At 33.6% G+C, this 19191-nt stretch overlaps 1 protein-coding gene across 1 annotated transcript in view; it reads left to right on the top strand.

Annotated features, from left to right (window-relative positions):
- The window catches only part of LOC149574925 (NAD(P)-binding Rossmann-fold superfamily protein), a 230827-nt gene that overhangs the window by 169686 nt on the left and 41950 nt on the right, over positions 1 to 19191 (top strand). The window contains exon 9 of the mRNA XM_089814774.1: positions 5128 to 5252. Within this exon, the coding sequence (XP_089670900.1) occupies positions 5128 to 5252 (125 nt within the window). The remainder of the gene's footprint in view (positions 1 to 5127; positions 5253 to 19191) is intronic.

Genomic DNA, 19191 nt, shown 5'->3' with positions numbered 1-19191 from the left:
TATTCTTTAGTTAGTTGTAGATAATTGTTAGTTTTCTCTTAGCTAGAAGAGAAAGTTTCTATTCTTTACAGTCATTTCCTAAGGAAACATCATTCCATTCTTTTGTATATATAGACGAAAGTAACGAAACTCAAACCCGGTCCAAACTCAGCAAGGGTAACTTGACTCATAGCCTGGCTCGAACTCAGCAGTGACTCAGCAAAGTGACATAACCCTTGAAATTTAGAGATTTTTAAGGATTTAAATAAGTTCCATGCACCCATTATCGAATAAAGCTTAAAGACACAATAACATCATGAAATAAAAGGTAATTTGATCACATACATAACATACATTGATTACATAAACACAAAGAAAATTTTTAGATGTATTAGGAAAATTTTGAAAACAAAAATTTAAAATCAAACGAGTTAGATGAGTCAGCCAGCCGAGTCAGCCCACATAACCTGTCGAGTCAGGGTCACGGGTCATTTTGACCCGACTGAAGTAACTCGACTCACCCGACTTGTAGCGAGTCTCATTACTCTAATGTAGACTTCTTGGTCTCTATTAATAACAAGCAAATATTTTCCAATTACTTCGTAAAATGGTATTAGAGCCAATACTCTAATTTTTTTCAAAAATAATTATAATTTCTTGGTTAAAAAAATCTGCAACCCATTTTTGTCCAGAGCAATCTGTTTTTTGGCACATTTCTGCCATTTTTGTGGTTTTTTTTTGTAGCAAGGCTGTTTTTGTTCAAAACCCTGATTTTCTATATTGGATCAAATTTTTTTTTACAGATTTGTGGTGGGTTTTAGATTTCAACTGGGTTGTCTATTTTTCTGGGCGCCTCGATTTTTGCGACTCAATTTTCAAGCCAGCTGATCCAAAAATTGATAGCTTATTCTTTCTGGGTTTTTCGAGCTCTCTTTTTGTGTCACCCTTCAAATTTTTTGGGTCTTCTATTTTTTTGCTTCGAAAAACGCGCGTTCACAAATTTTCATGCTTTTTCATTGGAAAATGTGCTATGGCATCTTTGACTAATATTTTGGTTAAGGGAAATCAGAAGTTCAACGGTCACCATTATGGTACATGGAAACAACAGATGCTAACCATCTTCGAATATCACAACAACGATAAGTTGGTTCTAGTTCATAGCAATCTTCTCAGGAGAGGTCCTTTGCTCTAGCTTCAAAAGGCTTCGGGAAAAAGAATGTTTAATGCTACTATTGCCACAAGTATGGGCACATGAAGGTTGAATATCGAAAGCAGTTAGCTGCCTTATCTAAGCTATGTGGTTCACAACCCACAACAAATAGTGCAGAGAACCTTGAGTAGATAGAATTTGCCTTTTATGCTTTTTGACAGCTTCGTACTCTGGATAGATTAACCATTAAGGGAGGGTATTACAATAATAGATAGTTTCTATTATGTCTATTTAGTATGTAATGGTTATCTATTGTAATCTTCTGTAAATATTAGAATGTTTCTAATATTTAGTTTTTAGTTTCTAGAATAGAATGTTTCTATTCTTTAGTTAGATGTAGATAACTGTTAATTTTCTCTTAGCAAGAATAGAAAGTTTCAATTCTTTATGATCGTTTCCTAAAGAAACATCATTCCATTCTTTTGTATATATAGACCTCTTGGTTTTTGTTAATAACAAGCAAATATTTTCCAATTACTTCGTAATACTGACTAACCTAATATGTTTTGTATTCGTAACTGCTATTGGAGGTTCTGATTAGTGTTAAAGAAGTATATTTTACTCTTGTTGAAATTTATATCTTGTCCCGAGCAATCCGCATAACCATCAAGCAGATTACGCATAATCTTGGCTTCCACAATTGAAGCATAGCCATATAAGGTGTCACCAACAAACTTTTGTATAACCTCTGGAGCTATGGAGGTGGCAAGCATGACCCCAACCAACGATTCCGCACAAACTAGTCTTGAGAAGAATCTCCCCAAAACTTAAGCTATCATTATAAATAGATAACGTGATATTGGATCTCCTTGCCTAAGGCCCCTACAAGCTTGAAATGAACCTCAAGAAGCTCCATTGACAATGACAAAGAAATTGACAGTTTCCACCATAGTTTTAATTAACCCCACGACTTTACAATTAAAGTCAATCCTCCTAAGAACTTCACAAAGAAATCAACCTTATAATAAGCTTTTGAAATATCATGTTTAAGTGCCATACCAAGGATTCCGCTCTTTTCCATTGAGTGGATCACCTTGTGTGGTGACAACCGCTTCCATAATCTGTCTAGCCGAGACAAATCCCTTTTGGGGTGAACCTATAAAGTTCTCTAGAAAGGATTTTATTTTGTTAACAAATATTTTAGAGAAAATTTTATAAACCGTATTGCATAAGCTGATGGGCCTAAAGTCAATAAACTTTTAGGATCCTGAATCTTGGGGACGAGGACAATAAAAGTGTTCTTAAGCTTCCTTAGTAATTTGCTCGTTCTGAAGAAGTCTATAGCAGCCTTAGTCATATTTTTCTTAATCATCTTCGAGATGTTGGAATAAGGTAGGGGGAAAGCCATCTAGTCTAGTAGCTTTGTAGATCTTCATTGAAAAAACCGCCTTCCTCACTTCCTCCTCTGTAACTTGACTAGTGATGAGCTCATTAGCTTCCTCTTTTAATACACTAGGCAAATTTTGGATAAGTTTATTCCTTTTTCTCACATCCACATTGCTATTCAGGCAAGTATAAGCTTCAATAAAATAAGTGACAACCCATTTCCCCATATCCTCTTGCTCTACTAGAGTATTATTGTTACTGTCCAACAAGGAAGTAATAGTGTTTCTCTTTTTATGCTTTGAGGCTGACTTATGGAATAAGGTGGTATTTCTATCTCCCTCTGTTAGCCATTGGATCCTAGACCTTTGCTTCTAATACATTTCCTCCTTTGCTATGAGATCTTTCCATTGTGTCCTATTATCCTCTTCCCTTTAGGGTATCGGTTGACAAATCTCGCAGTGCTATAGCATGCTGGAGCCCATCCAACTTTGACTTAATCTCCTCCTTCAAAATATCTCTGAAGGAGGTTTTACTCCACTTGACAACATTTCTCCTCACATTCTCAAGTTAGCAACCAATCTATAAATGTTAGTACCTTCAACTCTAATATCCCACCATTCTCCAACATATTAACCAAAGTCAAGGTGCAACTACCACATAATCTCATATCCGAATGGTTTAGGACCACATATGAACCATCAAACCAGTTAAACAACAGAGGTGCATGGTTTGAGACAGTTCTAGGGAGAGCTGTCAGAGTAGAGGAAATGATGCTGCCAATCAGCCGAAACCAGGAGTCTATCCAATTTGAGCTGGATTAGTTCCTATCTTTTCCTATTATTTGACCAAGTAAATGGGGGCCCTTGCAAGTCAACATCAATGAGGTCATTAGGATTAATAAAGTTGGCCAAATATTGCACACTTTGTAAAGTCATTCATCCCTCCCAAATTTTAGAGTGGTAAAGAGGAGACTTAAAATCTCCCATACATAAAAGTTTCTTGCCTCTATTATTATTCATGAAGCTTGAGATTGCTTCCCATGTCTCACATCTTCCAGTTCTCGTAATGGGAGCATATATATTTAAGATGCACCAATTCATGTTATTGTAAAAATGTTCAGTAGCAATAAAACTTTTATCTTTCCATAAGTCAGTCTAGGAAACGACTATAGGATTCCAAAGAGTGGCCACACCTCCCAAAGCTCCATCAGACTCATTATAACTAGCTATAGCAAAAAATTTGAGATAAAAGTCCATGACTCCACATAGAGCTAGTAGTGTTGGGTTCAGGGATACAATTACCTTTTTAGTATAGTTCATGAATCGATATTGAGATTTTAATCTTTGATGCCATGGATATCATAATCTATTAAAATCCATGAGTTTTGTACACATAAAATGTGTGAAAATATTTATGTCTAAAAATGTTGTTTCCTTCAATTAAAATCCACTTTTTATGCTTGGGATTGATGCATACTTGTGTAGGTGATCAAAGTAGCTTTTATTCGATTGGATTATGGTCTTTAAAGTTCATTTTTTGAATGCCACATTGTAAAAGTCTTAAACACTCTAAAATGTCTATGTTTCATGGGGTTTTTAATTTGTTGAGTCTTGGCCAACTTTGACTCTTGAGTACCAAGTCCAAGTCGGTCACTTGTACATTAATGAATGCCAATCTTTGTATTGTGAGGATCTTATCTTAGGCTTTTGAATTTGGTTCAGGTACATTCAAGCATACTTGTGCTAAATACATAGGCCTAGGGCAAGAGTCTAGCAAAATCTAACAAACCCATAGGACTAAGGCATGTGACTGGTGAAACTCAAACCTATATTTATTTGCACCCAGTCTATAGGCCTGATGTAGGACCTTTGCAGAACTTGAAGTGGTATATGTACAAGCTCTGGGTTCAAGTGGGGTTATTGTAGAACCTAATATAGTGGGGAACATTGTTCTCAGGCAATAAACGCTACCTATTCCACATTTTAGGGGCATCCAAGGAAGTTTCTAGGGCTGTCCCTCTCAAAATATAAGTTTATTTTCTAGACTCTAAATTATACATGCCTTGTGAAATGTTGTTATTTGTGTAAAGTTCATCCCACGATGATTCCTATGGAGTATTCATTAGATATTATCCTGAAAGAAATTTTTTTAACTCATTTTAAAAATATAATATTCTAGCTGTGTAATCCATCATAATTTAGTTTTAGAAGCTATTTTTTAAACCTTTGGGGACTATGACCTGTTATAATATGTTTTTTATTTAAATGCTCCACAATTATTTAATTTTAGAGATCACCTGTAATTCAATATGTTAGTTCTGTTGGCATTGAGTTTACAATCCATTTCATGTGACTTAGCATTTGACATCTTGGAAGCTTTGAATATTTGAACACAGAAAAAATGAGTTGGAGAACTAATGAAAAGGACAGAGTTAAGTTTTAGATAATGCATAATAGTGTACATTTAGTTAAAGGGAAAGTTTCCTTCTATGGTTGTATCACATTATAAATTCATGTAGCATTTGGTAGATGAAATTCTTTTTATGTACAACAGCTAGAGTTAATTTTTTTGATTTCTACTGCTTTTGATTCTTTTGTGGTTTCTCCGCGAAGGTTGATGTTGAGGAGGTTGTCTATATTGTAAAAGAGCTATGGCGAGGAAGAAGTGCTCGAGATCAAACCTCAAAGGATGTAGGACGAGGCATGTGGCGGTCTGTGAATAACTTGACACTAACAAGGTAATTATGAGGACTGTTGTGTGGTAATTTTGTGTTTTACTGTTTTTAAAATTTGGTCTCTTTCCTTCTTTTCTGAGTCTTAAGCCATTATTTAAAATTTTCAGTTCCCCTTCGCTGACATATCATTACGTACAAGAAATAGATATCTTTAAAATTGTTTGTTTAATTGTTTCAGTTTCTGGGTTGTTTTGGAGTTGTGCATCTCTTATAAGTTTTGTGATTATTGAACTAAGTTTAGTTCTCTACCCATTCTTCTAATGTCTATTTATTGGTATGACTTAGACTTTTGATTTGACAAGTTGCATTCATCTTTTGTCTCACATCCCATATAAGTAGCCTACCTTAATTATTGGATTATTGTCATGGAAAGACTGGCAATGATCATGGAAATCTAGCTTAAAACCTGCCACTTGAATTATATAAAAATTCTGGGGACCTTCAATTTTATTTTTAAATTTTATTTTTGCACCTTAGCTTGTGGCCATGACATTTTCAGGACCATTTTTTTTCTTGGAAGCATAACAAGTTGGGAGCATGGGGTTGCAAGGAAAGAGAATAAGAAATAATAGAGCTTCTGAAATGATTGCCAAGTATTTCACAGAAAGTGCTAGTATTTTCTTTTCTTTTCAAGGGTTAGTAAGGCAATCATCTACACTTCGAAGAGCTGAGCCCACTCAAGCACCACACACAAACTTTGTATATTTTGTTTGTTTTAGAGTTTCTAGTGTCTATAAGCATGTTGTTCATTTCTTGTGCACAATTTTGGAATTGAGTAAATTTTAGGATCCTATACAGTTATGATCATTGCAATTCAATTGCCATTTGATTTCATTATTATAGCAATTTTATTTTATGACATACACATTTCCCAAGGATTTGTAATAATAATGATTGAAAATAGGTGTTATGGGCACTAACTAGGATGGATAGTGAACAAGGAAGTTCACGCCTAAGTGCTATCATCACATTGGATGTAATGTCCCCTTTTCCACACAGAATTTAATAATAATAAGAATTGAATATAAGAAGAAATAATTAAAAAAATATAATCATAAATAAAATCAATTATAAATATAATATATAGTTGATTAAATTATTATTATAATAACAAAGAATGTATTATAAAGTTATATAATCAATGAATAATTAACATGTGATACATTAAATAATATTTCAAATACCATCATTAAAATCCATATCACTATTTAAATATTAACATAAGTTGAAAATTTGCCATATAAACAAGGACGCATTGTATCTAGTCCTTGCCATTAGTAATTCTGTTTTATAAAATATAATAGGAAAAAGTAATGTTAATATAGTTTATTAATTTCTGAATAAAAACAAATGTCCTCTCAAAATGACTATTATAAATTAAAAATGAAATTAGAATAATAAATATTTTAAGACACAACCTTGGGAAATAGTAATTGAAAATTTGTATTGAAATTATCCCTAAATAGTGAGCTGATTGAATTTGTAAAATAAAAATATATAATGAACATACTTGAAAATTTGAAAAAAACGAAGAATATATAAATCAATCAAATTGGATTATAAAAATATTTTTAACATGTTAAATAGGAATCTTCATATTTTTTAATCTTATAGACCTCTTTTACTTATTATGAATCAAAGTTAATAAAAATGTGAAGAAAGAAATTGCATTTGTGCAAAATTAAATAAATTATATTAAGAAAAAATTGTTTGTCAATGTCAATCTGCTAATATAACATCTCATATTTTAATGCTTCAATATGTCAATAAGAAGACCAAATTTGTTTTGTACAAGATGATTATGGAAGGAACATAATAACAAAATTGCTAATGTCGAAAATGACATAGACCACATTTTTTTACTCAGCCAGTAAACTAACTGATGAAAACATGGAGTCCCAACATTCATTGAAAAAGATAATAGATTTTAACGAAAAATACGACATGTACATCTGCAATCTCACAGCTCTCACTGATACCAAATAAAGCAATTGTTACAACCAGAAGCATCAATCCATACGATTACCAGATGGCTACAACCAGTGAGAAGGTTTTCTACAAGGTTTGTAGTAAATATCCAAGGCATACAGAAGAAGCCCAATTACACTGCAGTCTTGGAATCCAGAGTATTCATTTTGTGGCACAAGCAGCAGAGAAAATGCCAGTTTTTCCTACAAAAACCCTCACTGAAGGTCATGGTGCTCAAAAAGAGTACATATTAGAGAAGGTGCTTTCCATTCACAATAGAGCCTCATCATGTTTACAGAAATCTCATATAGCAGTTGTTTCTACAAAATGACTCCAGCAACAGCTACCTGACAACAAAGAACTATCCAAATGAGATTATTTATATTTTAGACTTAAAAATGAAATAAATTTGTCATCATAAAAAGAAAATGAACCTCACAGACTTACAAATATTTCATCCAAAGAGCCAAAAAAAGAAGCGGGCCATTGGACAAGCTGGACCCAAAAATCAAAACCAAAATCTTGTGCAGATTTCGTAAACGTCCATTAAAGATGAGTGTACTCCTCTACATCTTTCGGTAGCACCTCCAACCATAATGTGATCATCCTCATTAGGCTTAACGGACCGAATTCCTTTGCTAGATGAAATTATCTCACCAGACTCATCTAGATACACAACACCATCAACCACTCCCATTTTTCGAAAATCTCCTAAGATTCTCATAAGCATAAAACCCCCAGTTAGGATTACTGGACGTGCCAAATTGTCCTGAACTGAAATATTGAAGAGAAATTCGGGTACTAAACGAGCCTTCAATTTTTCCCGCATTGACCTTATAATTAGTGCAACCACTGTCTACTTGACGGTTACATTGAGTTTGTAGCGGTTCTAAGATTTCTAAGATTTCTGATGGTTTTTTAGTGTAAATAGGCTTGTTAAAACCTTTGTAGAACCCTCGTAACCCTAATAGGTTTTTTCAGCTCTTGGGCAATAGGAAACCAGAGCTCAAGAAGATGACCAATACCCATTTTTTTCCAACAATGCGCCTTTTTAAAAACATAAATACAGCACACTGGTTTTAACCATTTCTAAGATGAAAAAATGAAATTTAAAGTACCTTATCAACTGAAATCCTTATTTCTTGGCTCACACAATAGCATCAGAATTTGATAACTCTTAGTCTTGCTTATCAGATGGAAGGAACCATTAGTTGCAGATAGATTTTCATCAGAGATACGAGTATGAGAGCATAAACAAGCTTAGAACCTCCACACTTTTTGAGCCCTAGTAGTTGCCAAGAATAGAGGGCATGAATTTCTATGCGAGTTTATAACAAAAATAAATAACCTTGACATTGGTAAGGGCCTGTTGTATGCAATCAGACATCAAATTTAAAGGAAGGATAAACAAAACTTTTTGCATATAATGCAGACAATGAAGTTACAAGATGCACAATTAATCAAAAGTTTGCTATTTAAAAAAGAAAAAGGTAAAAACACTAAGTAGATCTGTAATTTTTAATAAAAAAAACAAAGCTAACAACTGAAACAGAAAGAAGATCCCCATCTCCAGCACCTGCACATGCATTGATCATGCACATCTTCATTGTTTTCTCTAGCTGGAATAACCAAATAATTCAAATTGTATTGCAGGTAATGGTGCTCTACAATCTTTGTATTTTGCACTAAATTGCTAATATAATCCATTGCGATTTTGCTAAAAAGTATGCATCCAAAATAGACAGCTTGATTGTCTCACACGCAACTTTAAATCAACACTAAAAAAAGATGGACACAGCCTTCCCCACAATGTTGGCAAAAATATATGAAACATGCAAATCCAAACAATGTTTCTATGAATTAAAATCTTGATCATGAATGTTCCAGAATGTGTTGGAAGGGAAGAATAGATGAGGACAGATTTTTTACTTGAAAATCAGATGTTTCCATAATAATGCATTTGATTGCAACCACCTACCATTGCTGGATTTTTTCCTAAGCTTAATAGGAAAAGCCAAAAGTTGAGGAGAAATATTATTTTTTACTTTAAAATTAGATGTTTCCAGAATAATGCATTTAATTGCAACCACCTACCATTGTTGGATTTTTTCCAAGCTTAATAGGAAAAGCCAGAAGTTGAGGAAAAATATTTGAGTTTTATTTCAAAGTAATTATTATTAGAAACTGTTGGACTCGTGACTATTCATTGTACTAACCAATAAGGAATGAAATAAAAGATTTATAATATATTTTATGAAAGAAATCAAAATTAGAAACATTATAAATGTACAAACATTTGTAAAAATTCTATGATTTGATTGATTAAAGAAAAAAATTAATTGACAGTCCATGAATGCTATATTATCTTGCCTATGGGAGGAACTAATATGGTATAAAATATCAACAAAGATATAAATAATTTATCTAAATGATAAATATAAGTAAGCAATTTAATTTTGATGGAGGACAACCTTTGAAAGGTTGCACCTCTCTCTTCCATGCAGCACAACTAAACTATAAATGGATTATCCAGTCAATAGAACGGGGGCATCGTTCATTTTTATAGTTATTTCAAACTTTGGGAAAAATGACAGGCAAATCTGAGTCAGCACTAATAAAAGAAGAGCTACCAGAGGAAAACCACTAATACATTAATTTCAGACGCAGGAAAAAGGAAAAAATGGTGAACATTCCAAACACATTACGGTCATCGGGATGTAAGGATTATCTCAGTAGCTTCAAACATGGATAATACACTTTCAGACTGGCGCAGCAAGTGAGAAATATGATACTAGCGAAGGGAGAATCTAGTCAGTACTCAATCATTCAATCGAGAAACTCTGCATTTACAATCGGCAATTATGTTGGTTGGGAGAATAATTGCCGAAAGCGGACGAGAGGCATTAAGACAGTTAGTGATAAGGATGATGACGAAGCCAAAAACCTATTCTATTTTTTACGGACCAATAATAGCAATTGTAGCTAATTTGAGGGGTTACTCAGATCAAACACTACAGACTAGAGGATACCAAAAGATATGGAGAGGAGGAAGAAGGTTATAGAGGAGATGACAGACACAGTATGATGTGACCCCATACCTCAGAATTATCGAAATGGTATTCCTATAAAGATAATCAATAAATCTTATTCATTCTTTTTTATGTTTTATATTAACACTGTAAATACATACAAGCAAGGGAGATTCGAGATAGATCAGTATTCTGAAGATTAGTATTCTATATAATATATATAGATTCCTTAGGGATCTTTCCTAAGTCATAAATAACTCTTTAGTGGGAATATTATATGTTAGAAGAATAAATATTTCATTCTCAGAAAACAGACGAATAAAATCATAGTTTAGATGGAGATTTAATTAGGAATGTAAAGATATATTCAACAAGTGCTTAAGAATGAATTGTGTTACATCCCAATTTTTGAAATACTCCTTTATAATGTTCGTTGCAATTTCAAGTTCATCGAGGATGATGAACCACAAGGGGAATGGTATGTTACATCCCAATTTTTGACCTAGCTTGAAATATAGCCGTTGAGGTTCACATGAAATCGGTTGGCAGTTTAATTTGATATAATCTGGCAAGATGGTAAGATAGTTGGTCGTTATGATTATTTAAGATTATATAATTTATAATTTAATCGCAAAGAAATTCCTTGCAGGGAGCATGTTGAAGGGTGGAAGCATTGTCAGAAAAGAATTAGACAGGGCATCACCATCATTGGACAGATAGGTAGAAGACCTAGCGATTTGAACAGGACACATCTCTGGAACTGCATGAGTTGTTAATAATTAATTTAATTTAATTAATTAAGTGTACATATAAACGTATTCTTAAAGGATTTTAAATTATCTTTCGTCGTATTATTTTTAATAATAATTTATATATGTGCATTTGAATATAAAAGTGTTTTGGCATCTTTATATTTTAATAATTTTTAAAAATGATGTTTTAAAGTACTTATAAGATTTTAATAATTTTCGAATTATAATAATATTTGATATTCTTTAATGTTAGGACTTAGTAATCGATTTAAACATTAAATAATATTAATGAATAAAACCTTTCATCTTTCACCTTCGATTTAGTATATCTTCCTTTTCATATTTCTTTTCCAACTGATGGAATGCAAATTGAAATTGAGATCTTGTAATGGCAAGAAGCGGTAAGGTCAGGTTTAATTTAATAAATATGCTGGCCTTGTTGTCTATCGGGACATTGATATCCGTCTTCCATTCATTCTGCAAAACATCTATCACTCCGCTCAGTCACAGTGCCTTATATGCAAGTTATCACGTCCTTGCATTTCTATTGTCAGTTGTTCCTATGGAATTCTAAAGGAGACAACTGAGCTAAGATATAGTAAACTCGACTGTAAGTCGTAAGCTTTTCCGTGGAGATCTGAAGGAGACCACTGAGTCTTGTAAAAGAAAATTCGACTGCAGAGCAGGAGTCACATAAGATTTGGAATGTTATTTTCTCTTTTTCCATATGTTGCAAAGATCTGCGTAGGTTCTTTTTCTTCTTTGTGCTGGCTTGAGTCTTCATTCTGCTGGGTCTATTCAAGGTACCTATATGATTTTTAACCTCTATTGATTTCAATGAGCAATTGAAAATGTACGAGAAGATGCTGCTGTCTAAGTCTCCAAATTTCTGTATTTGATGTGTTGTTGCTAAATTTGTATTGAAGATCTTCTGTATGGCATGGACTCAATGATATTGCTACATCCACAATTTATTAGTATTTTAAAAAGTCTAGATGGTTTTGTGCTTTCTGCAAAAATTATACTTGATTATTTTCTAGTATCTCTGCAACTTGTTTTATAAGCTAATTATTTTTACTATTAGTAGATACGTATTTTATTGTTTTATAAGCTAATTATTTTTACCATCATCAAATACATATTTTATACTAATAGGTAAATTGTTTATCAATCAGCAGTGTAAACACTAAAAAAGAAACATGTAACCGTGGTATTGTAAATCGTACTTGGATGGTCTTTCCTTCATAGGCAAAGTTAATATTCAAATTAATGATTGATACAGAGAAATATAGGTATCTTTAGTATAATCTATTAATGTTGTGGTAGAGAATATTTTGTGAGCATTCAAGATGGTTCGTGAGTGCAATGAGTTGTTCTTTTCTAGTTTACAAGCTGGATATATTATGAGTTCATCTGTTGTATCTGTGTGTATTGAGAATTTGATTTCAAGGATATAGATATTGAAAATTGGTTGAAGATATAAGCGTAGGAGATAAGTAAGAATGTTGCCGAATTTAGAATGGCCAGTCGTGTTTTCTTTCTAATGCAACTGTTGAATCAAGAATGTTCAATGTGTCTCTTTTTCATTAATATAATTGCAAACTGAATCAGGGTAGTCAGTAAAAGAATTCTAGTTCTTGGAAACTGCCTTAAATCATAGATGTTTCTTTATTCATAAGAGAGTATTAAACATGTATAAAAGATATGGATATGCAATGAAAACTGTGAATAACTATGTACCCTGCAAGAGTGAAATTATTAATATTAAACAAGCACTTGGAAATCACTGGCTTGGAGGATTGATGAGGGTGAGGAGGTGTGAGGAAAGATTCATCAACAATAAGAACCTATAATATCAGTTATGACATTTTAATATATATCATTTAATATGAATTAATAATAGCTCATGCATATTCCTAATCTCCTGCTGCCAATTCATATGGCGTGTTTATATCTCGAAGTTCAATGGATGGTAAGATGTTCCCTATCAATTCCGGGTAGGGAGGCCCTTCTCGTTAGAGATCGTGTGGGGATAAGATTTGGTCCGAGGTTGGTTGGTTAAGCCCTTGACAATGTTTCACCTCTCTCAAGATGTCGGATAAGCGTCAGATAGAGATAAGCCATGCATTCAATTGTTTATCAGAAACAAGTATTATCATTTTTATTTATGAGGACATAAGATTAAATTGAAGTATTTCATTGTTGTCATCAGTGTACTTTCATTTATTTGAATATTGAATATAAGTATTTATCTAATCTTGAGAAACTATCACAGATAAGTAATCGGAAGGAAAAGAAATCTGAAGCCCTAGTTGTCTCCGTGGTTGCGGAAGCCCTAAATTGAATTTGTCGTCGCGGAAGCCCTAAAGTGAAATCTGTCATCGCAGAAGCCCTAAATTGAAATCCGTCGTTGCGAAAGCCCTAAATTGAATTTGTGGTATTGGAAGCCCTAAAATGAATCCGTGGTATTGGAAGCCCTATGTAAGATAGTGGTATTAGAAGCCCTAATCGAATCAAAGGTAAACAATGCCCTAATTGATACAATGGTATGTGATGCCCTAATTAAAAATAATAGAAGTATTTAAATTGCTTTTAAGATAGCGGTTTTTAGATGATAGATGTCATATGAATTGTTATAGTGTATTTGTGGACTACCCCGGGTGGTTGCAGAAGCATCCCTAGTTTGATTCGAACTCAATAATCCGAGGTATGTGGTTTTCAATTTCTGTAGTAATTTCCTTGATGGTAATTCAAGTTTTTAGTTAAGAAATTTTGTATTATAGTTTTTAACGGTAACTCTTATTCACATGAACCTGAATCATATAACTGTCTTCCTATGAAACAAAGTAATATCTGTATTCTATGCTTATGTTAGATGTTAATTTAGACCCAGGAAAACCGGATGTTACAAACTAAGTATAGGGATATCGAATCACTAATAAGAAGGCGTAGGACAACTATCATACGACTCATCAGTGCCTCAAAGGAATTCATTCTTTTTTGTATTTTTAATCATCACAGTTAATGCAAGTTCAAACACTCTGACTGTGAGAGAATATAAGAACAAAGATATATATATATATATATATATGCGAAGCCTCAAAGATACGGTCAGCAATGATATACAATGAATAATCATGAAGTGTAATTGACAAGTATGAAACATTGCATGAGCGAGCTAATACATATATATTCGACGGACATTTGAAGGTGAGGGGCACAATTTCTGATCCCTAGTTTAAATATATATTTGATGATATTAAGCATAGTTGGAAAAGTCTCACTCAGCAACAACTCGCCAAGCCCCTAAAAGTTTATTTGGAAAAAATTCAGGAACCTAAAAAATCGCTAAAGTTAATTTTTTTTTTTTTTTTTTGCGAATTTCAATGAGAATATGCATTTAATGAGTTAATTAAAGAGAACACAAAATAAACAAGCAAAGTTTAGATATATATAAATGCATAGTGGGTACAAAATCACATTCTCATGTGGAATGTTGATGGCGGGAAGCAAAATAGTAAATAGTTTTTGTCAAACTAGAAATAAATACTAAATAGTTTATGTTTCCAAGGCACAATGGGGATGAGGCTACATGCTACAAAAGCTTAATGATTCAACCTACACCATTTCTATAATTATCTTTTGACTTTCTAAAGTCCCACTTAACAAATTGAATGTTTCAATCACAAAAAATGACAACAGCAAAAACAAGCAAGGCACAAATTTGCAATAGTTTGATCATAATTCCCTTCAAAACAAAACATCCATGATGTCCTTGACTTCTTTCAATTTATGAAGTTATTTGCATGTGGGTTAACTATCAACAGATTATGATTGCAGCTAAAAGTAGAAACAATTCTTGGCAATATAAATTTTTGCTTCCATGGAGTCCATCTACAATATAGGCAGCTTATACCATGAAATGGAAAACAACTGACTACACATCAACCTGGTAGAATAATAACCTAGAAATCACGTGGATGAGTTTTAATTAGAAAATCGCGACTTTTTCATTAAAACTCGGCAAGTAATCTACAATTCTTTGGGTGTAGCCAAGTTTTGAAATTGGCGATTAATTTTGCCAAAAACTCACTGGGCTATAAAACTCGGCGATTTCCTACTAATCACAGATTAATCTGCAAGTGTGCCAACTATGATACTAAGGGATAAGGATTTCTTATGGCAATAGAGTGATATAAGGTGTCACTAAAAGAGAGATGCTCGAGACATAAAGAGAACTCGATGACAAAAGAGAGTGAGAAACAATGTTGGGCTTAGCCCATAGTCATAGCTAATGGTTTTACAAGCGATGATTTAAATGTTAAATATGATGGCTGCAACATCATAGTAAAAGGAATCATGGTACACAAATAGTTTAACAAATACTCCATTGCCAAATCCTTCATCTCATCGAGTATCATGTTATGGTTAATTAATCACATAAGAAAAAGATTGAAACATCATAAATAGCCATAATCATTATTATTACATATAATCTTCATTAATACCAATACGGAAGGATGATTTGAGAGATAGAAGAGATCCATAGTAGAGATAGCAATTGATATTTGTAACAATGATTATCACTTCAGCCAATTGGCAAAGCAACAAGTTGGAAGAAGGTGATTGTGTGGAATTTATAGTTCGACTAGAAGAGGGGACATAACAGTGGTATCAAAGCAAGATCTTGCCATCCTGCAAGGTAAAGCTTAAATATCAAAGGTGATGTATATGAAAAATTGAATCATACTTTCAAGAAAGATTGTAGATATTTTATGGCAAGTCATTATACAAGACAATACAGTAGAATTGTGGCTAACCTTGTCAAATTTTTGTGGAAAAAGTAAAAATTAGTCCTTTGACAAATAATAATCTGAGGACCATCAATAAATAATTCATTCAACCTTGATCAACATCTACCAACTAGCGTCCATCTCAAGACAGAACATGTACCTGGCAGCATATGCAAAAGAAAGAACATCAATAGCAATCAATGGTCAGAGGAAGAATTGAACTAACAGAAATTGATGATCAGCAATATATTTAGATTGGACTAAAAAAAGGACACAACCAAAACATACAAGAGTAATCAGTGATCTAGTGATTTGTTACAATTACTGATAAATTCTATCAAAATACTAAATCTATTGGAATCAAGAGAGAAGGAATAGACTACTCCAAGCAGCCACTAATAAGAGGACGATAAGCCATAATAATTCCTTGAGGAAATTAAGGAAGAGAGTTAAACTCTCTTGAGGAACTTCCAAAGATATTCTATAAATGAATGTTCTTAAGGAAGTGAGGTAGGGAATCAAGTATTTTTTGAAGGAACTAGTATATATTGTTAAGAAGAAAAACAATGCATATGCAAGGATGGATATACCCATGTGGTTATCCATAAGGCTTACGGTGATTAATACCTCTCCCGAGAATGATGGATACACCCAGAGTGGGTATCAATAAGGCCTAAGATGAGAAAGAACCCTCTCCTAGGAAGGATGGATATCAAGATTGATTATCCATAAGGTCTTAACGAGAGGAAGTAACATGAGGAGATTGTGCATAGTGGAGAGTTTTTCTATTAATTAGAGCCCTAGCAAGCACCTCCCCAGGAGCGAAGCATCTGATCACAACCTCTCCTTAAGAAATGGCTTAAATGGGGAATCAGGATCTTATATTTTATAGATTTATAAGACTGAATAATATTTTAGTATTATTTATAATCTTGTATATGTTTTCTTGTTGGAGTATTAACATATGATGCAGGTTTATATGCCAAAGAGCTAGTTGCCACCAACTTGGGTAGTAGGGACAATAATCTAAACACAGTGTATGGTGCAAAATATCATGAAGAAATAAATTTGTGAACCATCTCCTTGCCCTTGGCTTATTTCAAATTGTAAGAAGGAATCTACCAAATCTTCTAATATGTGTTTACTACGTGTTTGCATTGTGGCTTCATGCATTAATGTGTATAGTTAGTGTTTGCTAATATATCATTTTTTTGTATTATCTGGAATATTTCGAAATGAAAAAATGCAATGCAAAGAGATACTAATAATAATAATTCAGCTACTGATTTCAGATTTATTGAAATTGAACAAGAACAAACTATCACTAAATATGCTTTGAACACAAGAAAATGGTAAGGAACCTAGTATAATCATCAATACGTATATTATCCAAATGGAAGCTCTATTCTTTGATGGGCGTCAACCTGATTAGAAATCTCCCAAATACTAGGCTTAATTAAGATAACCAATTGTTCACTACCAACTCAATTTACAAAGCTGATTCATCCCAACATAGGCACAATGTATAGACCACAGAGCTCCAAATGCAATCGCAAATGGTTGGTAATATTTCCTCCTCTCCAGTATAGAAATCTGCAGCCTTCAGGTTCCTTCCTTAGGCTTTGTTGTAGGTAATGTAGACTCTGAACCTAGTCGCAATGGCCCTGGGAGTGATCGCAAGCCAAGAATGTTGCAATGTGGCCCTAAAAAACACAACCATGATGCCCTATATTGATCGCAGAACCTAGAATGTGAAACAACAGGCTTGTAGAGAAATTGCAAGTGTAAAATCATGTAATATCCACCCTCAAACAAAACTTGTAGGCACCCTTTATGAAGCACAATTAAATATAGTAGCTAAATCGTTACTTGATGAATGACTTCTTACAATATCAAACCCCAAATCGATCCTTGCAGATCTTGGAATTGGCATCAACATTTTCACCCTCAGTCAATAAACTCCAACAATAAACTCTCCTTAGATATAGTAAGATAGTTTGAGGAATTTGAGCAATTACTTAATCCCAGAAACCCTCAGCCAGATATCAAAAAGAAAATAATAATTTTAAAGATGATTTTCTCTCCAAATGAAAGCCATATTTATAATGTCTTTGTGCAACCTATCTTCTCCATTATGCTTTTCACTTAAACATTACTTTATAATATAAAGCACATTAATAATTATAAGTGCATTTAATATTTATAAAGTCTCATTATAAATGCAATAAATATGACTTACCAAAATAATCTAATCCTGCCCAAGACTGAAACAATAGGCAACCACCATTACCAACACTACCTTACCAAGAATAGAAATTGGCTGAAAGTGACTTATTAAAATAGTAAGTCTAAAAATATCAAATTTGCAACAAAGATACCCAAAACCAATCATCAAAAAATGAGGGTCACAATGATGAGTTGACAAATCCTAACTCCGAGAACGTGCTAAATGATGGACACTATAGTCCTCCCTCCCCATGATTTGCTCATCCCGAAGCAATTACAATCTGGGGTGCTGGAGAAAATCCTCAGGCTCCCAATTTGCATCCTCATCCGATAAACCCTTCCACTTATTCAAAAACTCTCTAGTAGTCCTCGTTCGCAACTCTCTCTCTAGTATCAAGAATCGCCTATGGAATAAACTCGAGTCTTTCCTCATCATCTAAGGGAGGCAACACAAGAGACGACACCACATGTCTTCCTAAAGCCTTCTTGAGGTGTGAAACATGAACTACGTTATTGATCCTACTATCCTTGGGCAAATCGAGCTCGTAAGCCAACTCACCAACACACCTTACCGCACGGAAAGGACCATAATAACAAGGCTTGAGTTTCTCTGCTCCACTCTTCTTGATAGAATACTGTTGATATGGCTGTAACATCAAATAAGCCATATCCCCACCTAGAAAGAGCGAGTTGTACTCCGCTAATCATGTAAGAATCAGAACCCGAGGTGTAACAACAATACACTAATTCAACAATATGTATAATATAAGAAAGGGTAATGACAGTTCTAACTCAGCATATTTTCTCTTTCACATTATGGCAGGCAACATGTATCAATGCTATTATTCATGAGAGATTTGTGGGAAACATCATACAATTCCAAACATAGTCAAACGTATGATTAAATTTTCATCTAAATTCAATCCACAAAGTTTACATAAACCAACATATAGTAAAATAGTATGGAACCTGGCATTTGTCGTGAGGAAGATGACAATTCATGTGATCCGACCTAGAGTGGACTTCGTATCCAAGGGGAGCTCTCGTTACTCAAAGGCATCAAACATCTTCAGCATTCACTAGACCTGCCTGTGGGGATATGTCTGTAGCAATGGGATGAAACTCCCAATAACCCACGGTTACTGTCGATGCAAGCTTTAAGGCTTCCAATTGG

This window comes from Cupressus sempervirens, chromosome 2, assembly GCF_028749045.1.
Source record: "Cupressus sempervirens isolate cs-2001-9-10 chromosome 2, ASM2874904v1, whole genome shotgun sequence".
NCBI classification, from domain to species: Eukaryota; Viridiplantae; Streptophyta; class Pinopsida; order Cupressales; family Cupressaceae; genus Cupressus; species Cupressus sempervirens.
Note: the sequence above shows the minus strand (reverse complement) of the source record. Positions and strands in the feature narration are given on the sequence as shown.